We start from the raw sequence: 17,150 nt of genomic DNA on the forward strand, positions 1-17,150 counted from the left end.
AATTGGGGCAGCCTGTAGGTAAGCAGACTCTCTCCTCCTGGTTAGCGGATTGCATATCCTTTTGCTATCTGCAAGCAGGCATTCCACTTCAAGACCGTGTGAAAGCACAATCTGTCAGGGCCATGGCAACTTCAGTAGTGCACCTATGCTCGGTGCCGCTTCCTGATATTTGTAGGGCTGCTACCTGGAGTTCTCTCCATACCTTCGCAGCCGATTATTGTTTAGACAAGGCTGGAAGACAAGATTCCAGCTTCGGCCAGTCTGTCTTGCGCAACCTTTTTGCGCTCCTTCCACCTGCCCGTTAGGGTTCAGGATGCCCTCTACCAAATTCCACCCCACTCCTTGTGCCTGTTGCACATCTTGGGTACATTTGGTGCATACTCGGACATTCTCAGTTCGGTACTTACCCATATGTGAGGACTACCATCCTGCTTGGCCTGTGAGAAAGCAAATGTTGCTTATCTGTAACAGGTGTTCTCACAGGACAGCAGGATGTTAGTCCTCATGAAACCCACCCGCCACCCCATGGTGTTGGGTTTGTTACGTTTTCTTATTTTATTTTTTGGCACTTCCTATAGCTTTAAACAAGACTGAAGGGGGACCCCTGCTGGCTGCAGGTTTAGTGCCATCTTGGGCATGCGCAGTAGGTGCCAGTCAAAGTTCTAGAAACTTTGACAAAAGTGTTCCGTGATTGGGCTCCATCCTGTGATGTCACCCATATATGAGGACTAACATCCTGCTGTCCTGTGAGAACACCTGTTACAGGTAAGCAACATTTGCTATTTGCAAATTTGATAACCTCACTCATCGTATTCCTTTCCAGATCATTTATATATATATATTGAAAAGCACCAGTCCAAGTACAGATCCCTGAGGCACTCCACTGTTTACCCTTTTCCACTGAGAAAATTGACCATTTAATCCTACTCTGTTTCCGTTCTTTTAACCAGTTTGTAATCCATGAAAGGACATTGCTTCCTATCCCATGACTTTTTAGTTTTCTTAGAAGCCTCTCATGAGGGACTTTGTCAAACGCCTTCTGAAAATAATGAGTCACTCTGGGATCTGCTGGACTCTGTGGGCTTCTTCCTTAAGGATCGCCATAGCCAATCATTCTTGCCTGTGGGACCCTCTTCTGTGAGAAGAGTTTCAGTCCATCAACTGGGTGAATGTGCTTTTCACCCTTTTGCCATGTCCATGACTGAGGGAATTGGGGGCAGAGTACCCTGCAACAGAGGCACTGCCCTTTGCTCACAGTAGTAGGCAAGCTTTTCTCCCCCCCCCCCCCCCCTTTTCAGGATCACCCTCTCTGCCGAGCGAGGAATCCTGAGTCATGCAATTTGTCCATTGCCAGGCCATGTGTTCCCTTGGGGGGAGATGGGGAGTATATGCACTCATTGCTGGGGTAGTGATACCTCAGTCGGGTGCTTGGCACTCTGTTCCAAGATCTTCCTGGGCCTGCCATGATGCCCTTCGTGTTTCCGGGCTGGTAATGAAATCATGTTCTACCAAGGATTGCGCATTCGACTCCCCAGCTTCCTGTCTCCTGGTGGAGCCTTCAGGATTTCTCCACTGGGGCAATTGCTCTCAGTTTCTGCTGTTCCAAGAAGACTGAGGGCAGGGATTAACCCTACCAGCCAAACCTGGGCACTCTTCTCCAGACACATTCAATCCTTTGGATGTCATTGGACGACAGTTTCTTTCTGGAGGCTCTTGGGCCTCAGTTTGTTTTTTGGTTGTTTTTTACACCGAAAGAAACTGTGCAGTTTTCGACCAAGAGTCTCTCTTGTTTACATCTCTGGGTCCTTCATGTATTCAGGAGGATCTAGATCCACTGATTTTGTCACATTCTACTTATTAGGAACCTTGCTCGTACTGTTTTCCATGATGCAGAGTTTTTCTGCTTGCACTCGCATCACTCCTCTGCCTCAGGCATCCCTGCTACACAAGAGGGTTTGTGTCTCAGTCTTTTCTGTGGCTTTCTTTGTAGAACCCAACTCTTCTCCAGCCTGTACCCCTGGTAGATCAGCTGCCTCTCAGGCAAAGGAGGGGAGGTAGTGCTCCAGAACTGTGCGGTTTCCCGCTTTGTCCTGCTCGGACAGCCTAGAGCTAGGGATTCACCTATGTGTGAGGACTACCATCCGGCTTGTCCTAGGAGAAAGCAGAGTTGCTTAACTATAACAGGTGTTCTCCTAGGACAGCAGGGTGTTAGTCCTCATGAAACCCTCCTGGGAGTTGGTTTCTCCATGTATTAGCTATATCATGGACTGAGGGACTCTGCCTAGATGGCAGGGTGATCACTACAACTGCACATGCTCCATAGGGTATGCTGAAAGCTCTAGATTCTTTGAGATCAAAGTTCCGTGCCGGGCTCCATCCAATGATGTCACCCATGTGTGAGGACTAACATTGTGCTGTCCTAGGATAACACCTGTTTTAGGTAAGCAACTGCTATTCGTTGCCCAAAGAGATGCTCGAGCTTTTGACACTTCCAAAGGTAGATACTTCCGTGTTGGCAGTGACTAAGAAGACCACCATTCCGGTAGCTGGCTCAGCCGCGACGAAGGATGTTCAGGACTGGAAGTTGGAGGTTCATCTGAAGACAATTTTTGAGATTTCGGCTTTAGGAATATGTGCTGCGATTTGCAGTAGCCTTATGCAAAGAGCTCGTTTACATTGGGTCCAACACTTATAGGCAAAAGAGCATACCTCTGCATCTGCAGAGAAGTAGGCAGAGCAGTTGGAGGCAGCAGTAGCATATGTGGCGGATGCCCTGTATTACCTAATCAGAACATCTTACAGGGTTATGATGTTGGCCAGGAGACTGCTTTGGTTTAGAAACTGGTCAGCTGATGTGTGGTCCAAGCTGGTTAGGAGCTGTCCCATTCAAAGCCAAACTCCTGTTTGAGAAGGTCTTGGAGCAGCTGGTAAAGCATCGTAGAGAGTCCAAAGGGCATAAGTTGCTAGAGGACATGCCGAAGGCTGGGAGGAGATCCTTTCTGACCTGTTCCTGTTTTCAGAATAATAATAATTTCACCAAAATAAGGCCTTTCAGGGCCCAAAGATATGGCTCGGGCAGAACACAGTCTTGGAGACAGTCCTTTCATGGTGGATGGAAGCCAACCTGGGACAACTCTGTTCAGGGAACCAGAGGAGCCAAGTCATAAATAAGTGAGGCCACTCTTCCATTCCAGCCAACGGGGATTGTTTGACTCCTTGTTTAAAAATAAAAAAGAGTGGACCAAAATTACAATAGACCAGTGGGTTCTAAGTGTGATAAGAGATGGCTACAAATTAGAATTTACTTGTCTGGTTCGAGAAGCCTACATTGTCTCCCTATGTGCCCCACATGCCAAGAAGGTGGCAAGAGACCGTGTACCACTTGCAGCATCTGGGGCATTCCTCCAGAGGAACAGAGATCTGGGACGTTCCTCCAGAGGAACAGAGATCAGGAATTCCATTTATTTCGTGGTACCAAAAAAGGGAATCTCCAGGCCAATTTTGAATTTAAAAAAGGTAAATGCAGCCCTCAAGCTACCCCAGTTCTGGATGGAGACTCTGAGCTTGGTCATAGCGGCAGTACGCAAAGAAGAGTTCCTGGTGTCCCTAGACTTGACAGAGGCATTTCTACACATAGCGATCCGACCGGAACTCCAGCGGTTTCTCTGATTCATGATTCTGGGGAAGCACTTTGTTTTGTACCCTTCCGTTTGAGTTGGCAACTGCTCCTCGTACTTTCACAAAGGTAAAGGTGGTGACTGCAGCAGTGCTTAGAAGGGAAGGAGTACTGGTGCACCCATATCTGGACGACTGGCTCATTTAAGAAAAGTCAGCAGATCTCTGTCAGCAATCAGTACAGCAGGTCCTCGAGAAGTTGAGGTCTCTGGGCTTGGTTGTAAATTTGGCAAAGAGACAACTCACACTGAACATCTCAATCCCTGGAATTACCTGGGGGCTCACTTCGAAACTTGAGTGGGGAAGGTGTTTGTTACGGAGGACCAGATGCTGAAACTTCAGTCAGATGTTAATTTTGGGACTTTCGGTAGCCAAAGTCTGGGACTGTTTACAAGTCCTGGGTTCTGTGGCGTCCACACTGGAACTGATTCCTTGAGCATTTGCTCATATTTATTTATTTATTTTTAATTTTTATATACTGAAATTCCTGTATTAGATACAAATCAATCCGGTTTACATAGAACGATAAGTTGCCCTGGTCTTGGAAGCCCGACCGGGGCTTTTTACATGGAACCGTGAACAGTGAGTTTCTGTACTCTATACAATTAACGAGTTAAACATTGCAATTAACGAGTTAAACATTGAGTTTCCGTACTCTATAAAAATAACGAGTTAAATATTGAGTGTGAGTATAGCAGATTGATAAAAATATAACTTGAAAGTAAATAAATATATTAACAACAATTAAATTCAAATTAACATTGGCTTGCAGGTTGGGTTATCATGAAATAGAAGGAAGGATGGTAGGTGGGGAAGGATGGCAGGGGGGAAGGATCGTGTCATGCGAGGAGGGGGTTAGGGAACCTGAAATTGAGGAGTCAGATCAAGGTCTCTCCCATTGGAATTCATTATTGGAGGAATTTCATCTTCCATGTCTGCTATGGGGGGTTGCCAGGCCAGGCTTTTGTGGTGGCTTGGTTGGGCCAGTCTGAAGAAGTGCAGCTAGAAGTCCTAAATTGGGTTATAGTGACCACCAATGCGAGCCTCACCGGTTGGGGAGCGGTGTGCCAAGGTCAGTCGGCACAAGGCCAATGGTTGAAGGAGGAGGGATCGGAATCTATCAATGATTTAGAGACGCAGGCGGTACATTTTGCATTGCTTGCCTTTCTGCCACAGTTATGAGGACAGCCAGTACTGGTTCTGTCAGACAGTGCAACAACGGTGGCTTTATATCAACATGCAAGGTGGTGGCTCAGAAGTTGGTTTTCTAGGCAGAACAGAATCTGTCACTCCTGGCAGCATATCACATTGTCGGGGTAGGCAACATCCAGGAGGATTTTCTGAGTCAAAGGTGACTAGACCCTGGAGAGTGGGAACTATTAGAAGCAGCAATGTGTCTTGTTCATACAAGATGGTGAATTCCCCACATGGACTTAATGACATCATGGCAGAATGCCAAGGTCACACATTTTCACAGTCGCAGGCAAGAACATGAGGCAGAAGGCATCAGTGCTGTCGTGGCCGCCAGGAATTCTGCTTTATATGTTTCCTCCATGGCCGCCAGTGGGCAAGGTGCTTCGGTGGACAGAGCAACATCCAGGGCAGGTAATTCTGGTGGCCCCAGAGTGACCGCATCATTCTTGGTTCATGGATCTGGTCAATATGGCAGTGGGTGGGCCTCTAAGTTTGTCACTTATCAAGGCTTCTTCACCAGGATCTAATATTTTCGGATCAGGCGGCTGACTTCTGTCTCGCTGCCTGGCTTTTGAAAGGAAACATCTGAAATGAAAGGGTTATTCCGAGGAAGTTATCTCCACCTTATTACAAGCTAGAAGACCATCCACATCCTTGGCCTACATGAGGATTTGGAGAGTTTTTTGAGTTCTGATGTACTCAGCAGCTGGCTCCTGCTTCGGTTTCACATATTTTAGCCTTTCTACAGAAGGGATTGGTAAAAGAAGTAGCCTTTAACTCACTTTGAGTGCAGGTGGCGGCTTTGGGCTGTCTTTGAGATAAAGTGCTTGGTTTGCCCCTGGCAATGCACCTGGATGTAATTCACTTTCTTCAGGGGGCAAAACATTTGTGTCCTCCGGTGCAGCGGACATGTCCATCTTAATTTGGTTCTGAGAGGCATGTGTGAAGTTCCATTTGAACCACAACACAGGGCGACTAAAAAGGATTTAAATCTGATGGCAATCTGTTTGACCAGGAGGCGTTTTCATGTAGAGATCCTTTTCTAAAGATTTCCGACTTCGGAATCTCATTGTGCACAGTACCATCCTTTCTCCTAAAGGTTTTTTCTGTGTTCCATCTTAATCAAATGGTAGAGCTTCTGGCCTTTCTGGATTTGGCTCCTCACGCAAAGGAACTTCAGGTGCTGGATGTATGGCGGGTGTTGTTGAGGTACCTAAAGATACTAATAGTTTCCGTTTGTCAAATCTTTATCTTTATTTAGAATTTATATATTGCCTATATCCTAGGCGTTGTACAAAAGGTCCATAAAAGGCCTAAAACAAGCATAATAAAACATAAAATCAAACATAAAAACAATAATAAAACAAAACAGCCGAATAAAACAGAAATCACTTAATATTACAATAAAACCACATGTACATAAGACGGATTAAAACCATAAAATACCATATACAAGGACAACAAACATAAAATCAATGGTAAAACATATTTTGGAGAATAACCGAGCCAGAATTATGAAAGGATGCTAATAAAAAGCCATGTTTTTAAAAGACTTTTAAATGACTTTAAGCCATCTGCCTGTCTTAATTCAATAGGAAGTGAGTTCCAGATAATAGGTGCAGCCACCGAAAAGGCACAGTCTCTGGTGGTGCAAAGTCTAGCTCTTTGTGCTTTGGAATGGTCCGAAGAATGGATGTAAGGCATCTAAAGCTACGATTGCCTGTTAGCTAATAGAAGCTATTGCCTCAGCTTACATTTGTAAGGGTCTCCTTGGCTCACTCAACTCTCTCTCTCTGGCAACCTCCTGGGATGAGTGTCAACAGATGTCACTGCAAAAGATTTGTCAGGCGGCTACTTGAAAATCATTGCACACTTTCACCAGGTATTATCATTTGGATGTCCGGGCTCCAGATTGCATGGACTTTGGTAAGAGTGTTCTATGAGCAGGACTGTCTCAGTCCCACCCTGTGTAGAGAAGCTTAGGTACATCCCAAGAGTCTGGATTGATCTGGGTATGAACAGGAAAGGAAAATTGGTTCTTATCTGCTAATTCTCATTCCTGTAATACCACAGATCCTCCAGAGCCTCACCCAGTGGAGGAGTGGAGTCCACTCATACTGATATTTAATCTTTAATGCAGAGTTGTTGAGGGATTCAGTGATATCTCTGGTTACTGTTGAAAGAGATTCCGCTTTCCACCTTTGAGGCTTCATCTTTCCGCTGTTCATTGAGGGGGCTTTGGAGTCTTAGTTTTTATTGTTTCAGTTTTATCATCTTGGCATGGGTGCAGCTCAATACTGAGAGACTGCAGGCAGCACACTAGGTTATAAGCAGCATCGGTGAAACTTTTTCTCTCTGTCTCCATCTGCGGCAGGGAGGCAAAACCCAGGGAGTCTGGATTGATCGGTGGTATTACAGCAATGAAAATTAGCAGGTAAGAATCAATTTTCCTTTCCCTTCTCTGATTGCTCTGCATGAATTGGAATAAAATCAAACAAACAATCCAGCCTCGGTTATTTCCTGTCCAAACAGGTACACCAGAGCTACCTGAATCAGAACGGAAGGAGTTAGAAAAGAAGCTGAAAATTCGTGAGGAGATCCTGGGGCCCATCTACCACCAGGTAGCGGTACACTTCGCAGATCTTCACGATACACCTGGAAGGATGCAAGAAAAAGGCGTCATTACAGTTAAGCAATTGTGGTTTCTCTTCTGGAAATATTTTCTTTTTTTATTTTACATAAAAGTTCTTGTTAAATGCAGCCACACAAGCAATTCTCTAGAAAGGGGGGCCTATAAAGGCATGATCTCTTATTGCTGAGATTGTATAGTGCAATACAAAGGGAGACATGCCTTTACATGAGATGTTAAGCCACATTGTCATGCAGCGAGTGTATCATTCATTATCTCATGCACTTTAGTTAAAATAAAATGATTTTATGTAGTGTAGGCCTGATGCAGATGGTATGAGTTCTCCATTAATACCAATAGAAGATCAGTAACCAGACAGCCAGTCAGTATCACATGAGTAACTGTAATCACCCAGAAAAAATCGGGTTACACAAATATCAGTGTGTGTTAAGACATGTAAATAGTTTGGAGGACTTGCCCCTCCCTTCCCCTTCCCCATTCTCCACCTCTCGTGATTCTGTCCTTTCTGTTGTATGGATGTTAAGGAACAGAGATGTGCAAACAATTTTGAAATCAAACTTGAATCAGGATGATTTCAGCCTGTAGTAAGTTTGATGGAAAATTCACATTTCACTCAGTTCAGCTAACCTATCTAAAAAAAGGTTTTGCTCATCTCTATGAAAGAGTCCACAATTCCCAAGAGCAAAGTTATCCCAATGCCCTTGGGTTTTATTTGTCCTACTAATTTTCCCTATTTTTGTATCCTGTTTTATAATCTCCTCCCAATGTTAATGCAACAACATTCCTCAACCAGGGGCCATGCACCAGGGTTATCACTAAGATAACCCTTCCAGACCCACTGGACCATGGGCCCTGAATCCAGATGATGGGTATTGCCAGTGCACAATCACTGTGACTCCTAGCCCAATTAAACCCAGTTTCTCTCCACGTGATAATGCACAGCACTGCCTTGGAGCAACTGGCCTGGAGGTCAATGTTTTATCAATGTTTTCATCTGTAACATGCTACATAAGTGTCCACGTCAGTGACAGGTTTGTAATTAATAGATTTGTTGGGCTAAAGTTTGATTCCCTTAACTGTATCGGAACCAGAATTATTCTGGGGACTAAGCCTTCATGTCAAGTATAATGGAGCTGTGCTGTAAGGACTAGGGGGCATTCCATTAAGTTAGCAAGTAGCACATTTAAAACTAATTCCCTGTACGTACCCGGATCAGTCCAGACACCTGGGTTGTGACTCCGCACCAGCAGGTGGAGACAGAGCAAAACTTGTGAGGCTTCCCTACATATAGTAAGGTGCCACCCACAGCCCCTCAGTCTTACTCTGTCTCCAGCAGGTGGTGCAGGGTCACTCACAGCCTCTGGGATCCCTGGGTTTTTTGGTATAGATAGTCAGGGATTAGTTGGTTTTGTTTGGAGTTTTGGTGTTTTAAAAAAAAAAAAAAAAAAGAGAAAGAGAAGAAACTTTAGGAAGTTTTCAAGAAGACAGACAGCAGTCTCCCGCGTCCGGTCGCCTCCCAGGGGGGTTCAGAGGTTCTGAGGGGACCATCCCCCCCCTGGTCGAGGCCGCTGCTGGGGTCCGAGGGCCCGGCCGGTCACAGGCAGCAGCGTCGGGGGTGACACTGGGGAGCCCGGTTCACTCACCCCCGCGGGAGCAACACATCAGGACCCGGGACAGCGCAAGTAGAAAAATAAAATAAAATAAAAACGCACTGTTTTATTTCTGAGTCGGCTCTCCGTTCTCCGCGTGTGCCGCCGTGGTCGTCTGCGATTTTTGGGTTTTTTTTTCTGTCGCTGTGGGTCTGTTGCCGCGGGCGGGACACGGTCGGGGATGCCGAGGAGTGCCTCTTGCCGCGCGTGCGGTTCCGGGCGCGTGCGATTTTCGCGCGATGGCCTCTGTTCTTCCTGCGTTCCCGGGGGCGAGGGGTCGTCCGGAGCCGGTCGGGGGGCCCGATTCCGGTCGGCGCGATCGCCGCCGCGGGACAGCCAGAGACAGGAGGTGGGGGCTGACCCGTTCCCGCTCAGCGCAGGAACGGCGGCCATTTTGGAGACATTGCAGGAAGCCACGCGGAGGGCTCTCAGTAATGGCGCCCAGCCTCCTGCACTGTCTCCACAGCAGCGCCCACCCGGGGGAAGCCCTCCGGGAGGGGGCGGATCCCCAGAGGAGGAGAGTGCAGGACTGACGTCATCGGGGTCGGAGGCGTCGTTTTCGGCGGATTTTGCGATCCTTTTGCGAAAAGTCCTCAAATGTAAAACGGCTCGGAAAAGAAGTAAAGCAGTGGGAAAGTCAGCGCGTAGGCCGGCTTCCCGGAAGAGGAAGACTGCGGAGGGGTCCAAAAGTTCTTCGGAGCCCCCGGCTGGAAAGCGCCCGGTGCGGGGCGTCCCTCAGGATACGGAGAGTGAATCCACGGGCTCGGAGGACGAGGACCAGCTGCCGGAGCCCCTGGGGGGGCCGGAGGACCCGGATGCCGCGGGTCAGGAGCCGCCGGTTGCCGGTAAAGGGACACCGGCAGGTGATGGCGATGATCCGAAGGTAGTCCGGTTGTTTCAGAAGGAGGAGCTGGCCCCTCTGATTCCAGCCATCCTGCGGGAGCTGGGGATAGAGGCTCCGCCGGTGGAATCCAGGCAGGGAGCCAATATGGACCCGGTGCTGTTGGGCCTTGCAGGGCCGGCAGTCGCTTTTCCTTTCCATTTTTCGGCGTCGGACATCCTTTTCAGGGAGTGGGATACCTTGGAATTGGGCCTGAAGGTCAGTAAGACCATGGACAAGTTATACCCGCTCCCGGAGGACACGCTGGAACTTCTCCGTCTTCCTAAGGTGGACGCAGCGGTCTCGGCGGTGACGAAAAGATCAACGATCCCAGTCACAGGAGCCACGGCCCTTTGGGATATCCAGGATAGGAAGCTGGAGATGCAGCTCAAGAAGGTGTTTGAAGTTTCCGCGCTGGGAGTGCATGCAGCGATCTGTACTAATTTTGCCCTGCGGGCCGGGCTACGCTGGGCACAGGTGTTTCAAGCTAATGCCGGTCTCTCGGAGGAGGAATCAGCGCAGGCGGACCAGCTGGAAGCGGTCATTGCTTATGGCGCAGATGCGTTACATGATCTGCTGCGCACTTCGGCCAGGGCTGTGGTCTCGGCGGTTTCGGCACGCCGCCTCCTCTGGCTGAGGAACTGGGCGGCGGATGGTTCGTCTAAGGCTCACCTGGGTGCACTGCCTTTTAAAGGCAGGCTGCTGTTTGGCAAACAGTTGGATGACCTGATGCAGTCCATCGGGGAGAACAAGGCTTTTAGGCTGCCGGAGGACAGGCACAGGGCCCGTTCGTCTTTTTCCACTCTGTCTCGCTTTCGTGGGCCTAGAAGATCACGACCACAGAGATCATCTGGTTCCTCCTACCGGCCTGCCTCCTCCTCCAGGTCTACCTCCTGGGCCCCGTCGTTTCGAGGGAAACGCTTTGGCAGGCAGAGTGGATCCACGGCGGGGGCGGGGTCCAAGGGCCCGCAATGAAATGAGGTTGGTCCATTCCTCGGGGCAGCATCTCGCGGGCGTGCCAAACGTGGGAGCCCGATTAACAATGTTCGCCGAGGAGTGGGCCAAGATAACCTCGGACCAGTGGGTCCTCAGCATGATAAGACACGGTTACGGTTTAGATTTTACAAGAGTTCCAGTCGACAAGTTTCTGGTGTCTCCGTGCAAGGGGATGCTCAAGCGCGCAGCGGTCGGGGACACAGTGCGACAGCTGGAGGCCCTGGGAGCCATACGTCCCGTGCCTCGAGGACAACAACGGCAGGGTCGGTACTCAATTTACTTCATCGTACCAAAGAAAGAAGGCACCTTCCGTCCCATTCTGGATTTGAAAGGTGTAAACAGGTGCCTTCGCATTCCCCGGTTCAAGATGGAAACGATCCGGTCGGTGGTAGCCGCGGTGCGACCAGGCGAGTTCCTCGCGTCCTTAGATCTCACCGAGGCTTACCTGCACATAGGCATTCAGCCAGCTTATCAGCAGTTCCTCAGATTCTGCGTACTGGGCAGACACTACCAATTCCGAGCCCTTCCCTTCGGTCTGGCCACCGCTCCCCAGACGTTTACCAAGGTGATGGTAGTCGTGGCGGCCCAGCTCCGGAGGGAGGGGTTGCTCGTGCACCCCTACTTGGACGATTGGCTCATTCGAGCGAAGTCTGCAATACAATGTCAGCGAGCGGTCGACAGAGTCCTCCAGCTCTTACGCTCCCTGGGGTGGGAGGTCAATCTAGCCAAGAGTCGCTTGGTTCCCTCTCAGTCCTTGGAGTATCTGGGGGCGCTGTTCGATACCAAACGCGGCAGAGTATATCTCTCCGAGGAGAGAGTCTGCAAGCTGCAGGGCCAGGTGCGACGTTTACTGGCTCTCCGCACGCCTTTTGTGCGCGATTACCTGATGGTCCTGGGCTCTATGGCGTCGACTCTGGCTTTGGTCCCCTGGGCATTTGCGCATCTACGGCCTTTACAATCGGCATTGCTATCCCGCTGGAGGCCGGTGTCTGAGGAGTTCCAGCTTCCGCTTCCTCTTACAGACATTGCGAGGGACAGCCTTCGCTGGTGGTTGCATCCCGACCATCTCCGGTGTGGAGTGTCACTGCTCATTCCCGAATGGACAGTGGTCACGTCGGATGCAAGTCTCTCCGGCTGGGGAGCAGTCTGTCTGGGACGCTCGGTGCAGGGACTGTGGTCCAGGGAGCAGTCACGGTGGTCCATCAATTGTCTGGAAACCAGGGCGGTGACGCTAGCGCTGCAAGCTTTCCTTCCGCTGATCCGGGGAAAGGCGGTCAGGGTGTTGTCGGACAATGCAACGACAGTGGCGTATATCAACCGCCAGGGAGGAACGAGAAGCCGGCTGGTGGCGGAAGAGGCCCGCCACCTGATGAGCTGGTCGGAGCGGCACCTCTCCAACATTGCGGCATCGCACATCGCCGGGGTGGACAACGTCCAGGCCGACTTCCTCAGTCGCCATCATCTGGATCCAGGAGAATGGGAGTTGGCGGAGGAAGCTTGCCAACTCATCTGCAGGACTTGGGGTCAGCCGCACATGGATCTGATGGCTACCGCGCAGAATGCGAAGGCTCCCCGGTTTTACAGCCGGCGGCGAGAGCGAGGAGCCGAAGGAGTCGATGCGTTAGTGCTTCCGTGGCCAACAAACGTGTTGCTGTACGTGTTTCCTCCGTGGCCACTGATCGGCAAGGTCCTTCGCCGGATCGAGTTGCACCTGACGCCCGTCATCTTGGTGGCGCCAGAGTGGCCACGGAGACCTTGGTTTGCGGATCTTCTGCTCCTGGCGGACGGTCCGCCTCTCCGATTTCGGGGGTCCGCGGCGCTCCTTCGTCAAGGCCCCGTTTGTTTGGAGGAGGCGGATCACTTCTGTCTCGCAGCATGGCGTTTGAGAGGCGTCGCTTATTAAAAAAGGGCTACTCTGCTGCGGTGGTGGCTACCTTGTTGAGATCTCGAAAGCAGTCGACGTCCTTGGCCTATGTGCGCGTGTGGACAGTTTTTGAGAACTGGTGTCGGGACCGCAGGGTGGATACTATGCTAGCTCCCGTGTCGGAAGTCCTTGCTTTCCTTCAGGCTGGCCTATCATCCGGGCTCTCTTGCAGTACCCTGCGGGTCCAAGTAGCGGCGCTCGGGTGTCTTCGGGGCAAAGTTCATGGTGTGTCGTTGGCCCTTCACCCGGATATCGCCCGGTTTCTTAGGGGGGCCAAGCACTTACGTCCTCCATTGCGTCATCCTTGCCCGTCCTGGAACCTCAATTGGGTCCTTTCCGCTTTGTGTTCACCTCCGTTTGAACCACTGAAGCGGATTACGCTGAAGGACCTTACCATGAAGACGGTTTTCCTGGTTGCGATAGCCTCGGCGAGACGAGTCTCTGAGTTGCAGGCATTGTCGTGTAGGGAGCCGTTCTTACGCTTCTCGGATTCGGGTGTGTCCTTAAGGACGGTCCCCTCTTTCTTGCCGAAGGTGGTGTCGAGTTTTCATTTGAATCAATCTGTGGAGCTTCCGGCGTTTCCGGAGGCGCAAGGTTCGCAGGAGTTGCGAAAGCTGGACGTTCGTAGGGTGCTTCTCCGCTACCTAGAGGTTACGAACCCTTTCCAAACCTCGGATCACCTCTTTGTGTTGTACGCTGGTCACAAGAGGGGTGGGGCAGCGTCCAGAGCTTCGATTGCTCGGTGGCTCAAGGAAGCTATTGCTTCGGCTTATCTTCTGAGGGGTAAGCCGGTCCCGGTGGGGCTTCGAGCTCGTTCCACGCGGTCGCACGCTGCGTCTTGGGCAGAGTCCTCTCTGGTATCTCCTCAGGAGATTTGCAGGGCGGCGACTTGGAATTCGCTGCACACCTTCACGAGACATTACCAAGTGGATGTCCAAGCGGCAGACTCGGGGGGTTTTGGAGAGAGAGTACTCCGAGCGGGACTCTCCGGGTCCCACCCGTAGTTTGTGGCTCTGGTACATCCCAGGTGTCTGGACTGATCCGGGTACGTACAGGGAAAGGAAAATTAGTATCTTACCTGATAATTTTCGTTCCTGTAGTACCACGGATCAGTCCAGGGACCCGCCCAAGAAATACAGCGTTGTAAATACTGAATGTTTTAGGTTTTTCTGCAGAACGGAGAGTCCGCTCGGTTCCTTCAGTTGCGGTTCAATTTGTTTTCCATTGATTAGCCTCCGGTTCCGGATGTGTTGTTCCGGCTGGGGGGTTTTCTGGAACCGGCCCGATTTTTCGGGCAATCTTGTTAAGTAGTATGGTTGCAGTTTTGCTTTGACATTACGTAAGACTGAGGGGCTGTGGGTGGCACCTTACTATATGTAGGGAAGCCTCACAAGTTTTGCTCTGTCTCCACCTGCTGGTGCGGAGTCACAACCCAGGTGTCTGGACTGATCCGTGGTACTACAGGAACGAAAATTATCAGGTAAGATACTAATTTTCCTTTTAAACTAATTTAAAAGCCAACTAACACTCCTTTCATCGTAAAGTAAAAATCTATATTACATTTCATGTTCTACCAATCTTCCAGAGTCTCACTCGATATAACCGACTTATATTATATTCTTATATACCTATCCATAATCTATTAACAGAGACCAAAATGTAACTAGTTTTAGTTTTCTAGTTAAGTCTCTAAATAAATAAATAAATAAAAAAAAAAAATAATCGGAGAAAATTCTTTTTCACGCAACGCACAATAAAGCTCTAGAATTTGTTGCCAGAGGATGTGGTTAGTGCAGTTAGTGTAGCTGGATTCATAAAAGGTTTGGATAAGTTCTTGGAGGAGAAGTCCATTAACGGCTATTAATCAAGCTTACTAAGGGAATAGCCACTGCTATTAATTGCATCAGTAGCATGGGATCTTCTTAGTGTTTGGGTAATTGCCAGGTTCTTGTGGCCTGGTTTGGCCTCTGTTGGAAACAGGATGCTGGGCTTGATGGACCCTTGGTCTGACCCAGCATGGCAAGTTCTTATGTTCTTATGTTCTTGGACATGCTCCTCAGGACCTGATTTTATATAGTCTTCCTGTATGAATCACAAATCACTAGAAATCTTGAAAAGTTATAGCACTGGCCAGGGGCGGCTCAAGGTAATCTGCTGCCTGAGGTGAGGAAAAAGAAAACACCCCCTCCGCCAAGGCACAGTGCAGGTCAAGTTACAGAGCTCTTTTTGTGATTTGAAATGCAGGGGAAGGGGGGAGAGACGAGGGTCACTGTTCCCAGAGGAGTGGCAGATAGAGTGCTAGTGATACTCCAGGAAAAATCCTTCAAAATAGCAAGATACTTTGAAACCATATGGTATTAGGCCTATTGTAAAGTGTGTTAAGTGTGAGCTTGATCTTCAGAAAGCCATAAGTAAACTGAATTACAAATTACAATACAGTAAACTTCCCATACCAAATAGCACTGCCAGTGCTGAAACAGTATAAAGCATGAAAAGCAACACTGCAAATATTACACCAGGCCTTAAAACACCATTCCCTGTACGTACCAGGATCAGTCCAGACCGCTGGTTGTATCTCCCTTCCAGCAGATGGAATCAGAGAAAAAAGTTGAAGGCACCCTCTGATATCCCAGTGTGCCACCTGCGATCCCGCAGTATTTCTCTGACTCCAGCAGATGAAGGAAGACATAACCTGTGGTCCTGATCCTTTCCACATTTCTGGGTGTTTATTTACATTGAGAAGGAGTTACTTATACCCTTAATGACCTTTGACTGGATCAGCGTTAGTAACTAGTTTAAAAAAAAAGAAAAGGAAAAAGCACAAAGAGAGTACAGATCCTCTCTAGGAGGGGGGACAGCTTTAGTCCTTCCCCCCCTCTTGTAAGCAGGCAGGGCAGGGCTTTGTGCCCACAAGCCTCTATACCCAGAGAACGTGAGTAATACCCAGGTAGGGGGGCTTGTGGGCCGGTCCCTCCCCCCTACAATTCCAGAGACGCCTCATTCCTCTGAAGGGAACTATTTACTGTTTCTTCCCAGGGAGGTGCTTTCACCTGGCTAACCGGCTCCATTTTTTTATTAAAAAAAAAAAAAAAAAAAGCCTTATCTAAGTGCCCGGGTCTACAGAGGAACTTACTGTTTGCTCAGCTGATTTTTTCTCCATGCCGTGAGGATCGCGGTGTTCTGCTTGTGGAGAGCTGGCAGCGTGGCTCTCCTGCAAGGGCCTCTGTCATCGCTGCCTCCCCGGGGGCGAAGGGCCTTCACAACTGCCTGTTTCAGGCAAAAGACTGTCTTTGCCGCGTTCGCACGGCTCAGGAAGGGGACAGCCGGCTCCTCTCCAACGGCCTGCCCCATTCTCAATAAGCGTGGGAATGGCGGCCATTTTAGGTGCTTCAGGTTCCGATGCTGCGTAGGGGCCTGGGGGAGGGGATCTTCCACCGCCGCTTTCCCCTCCTCATTTAAGCCCCGAAAGGTCTCTCGATGTAAATTTTGATAGCCCTCCTCCTCCTGCCTATCCTCCGAAGGGGGGGGAGCCTTAAAGAGGCAGCATCCTTTTTCCTCACAATTTGTTTTGCTGCTGCACAAAGCCTATATGGAGGCAGAGACAGATTTGGATTTGCAGCAGTTCCCACCAGCAAAGGTCTTTAGACCTGCGCAAGGGCCGGTATTTCTTACAGCTCCTATACCCCGTCCGGCACCTGTCACAGTGGTACCGCCACCAGCTATTCCCCTGGACCCCGCACGCCCAGACCCTTCCATGGCGGACACTGCGGGCACGAGCGATGAAGCTGACTATTCCGCTCCAGTGGACGGGGATGACCCACAGGTGCTCCGGTTATTTCGCAGGGATGAGCTGGATCCCCTGATTCCTCATGTTCCGGAAGAACTTAATATTCGGGCTCCGCAGCCAATGGCGGAACCTTCCTCAGGGGACCCTATTCTGTCGGGGCTGAGGGCTCCACCTAAAACTTTCCCCTTTCACCCGAGACTTTGGCAGCTGCTGACTCGGGAATGGGACGTGCTGGAGGCCAGCCTGCGGGTTAGTAGAGCCATGGAAAAACTTTATCCACTTCCGGAGGAGTCCTTGGATTTGCTTAAGGTCCCTAAGATGGACGCAGCCATCTTGGCGATCACTAAGCGCACGACCATTCCTGTGACGGGAGGCGCAGCTCTTAAGGACCTCCA

At 49.8% G+C, this 17,150-nt stretch overlaps 1 protein-coding gene across 1 annotated transcript in view; it reads left to right on the forward strand.

The window, feature by feature from the left end:
• The window catches only part of LOC115100985 (acetyl-CoA carboxylase 2-like), a 982,255-nt gene that overhangs the window by 883,166 nt on the left and 81,939 nt on the right, over window positions 1-17,150 (forward strand). Inside the window, 1 exon segment of the mRNA XM_029620121.1 lies at window positions 7,402-7,556. Within this exon segment, the coding sequence (XP_029475981.1) occupies window positions 7,402-7,556 (155 nt within the window).

This window comes from Rhinatrema bivittatum, chromosome 11, assembly GCF_901001135.1.
Source record: "Rhinatrema bivittatum chromosome 11, aRhiBiv1.1, whole genome shotgun sequence".
NCBI lineage: Eukaryota > Metazoa > Chordata > Amphibia > Gymnophiona > Rhinatrematidae > Rhinatrema > Rhinatrema bivittatum.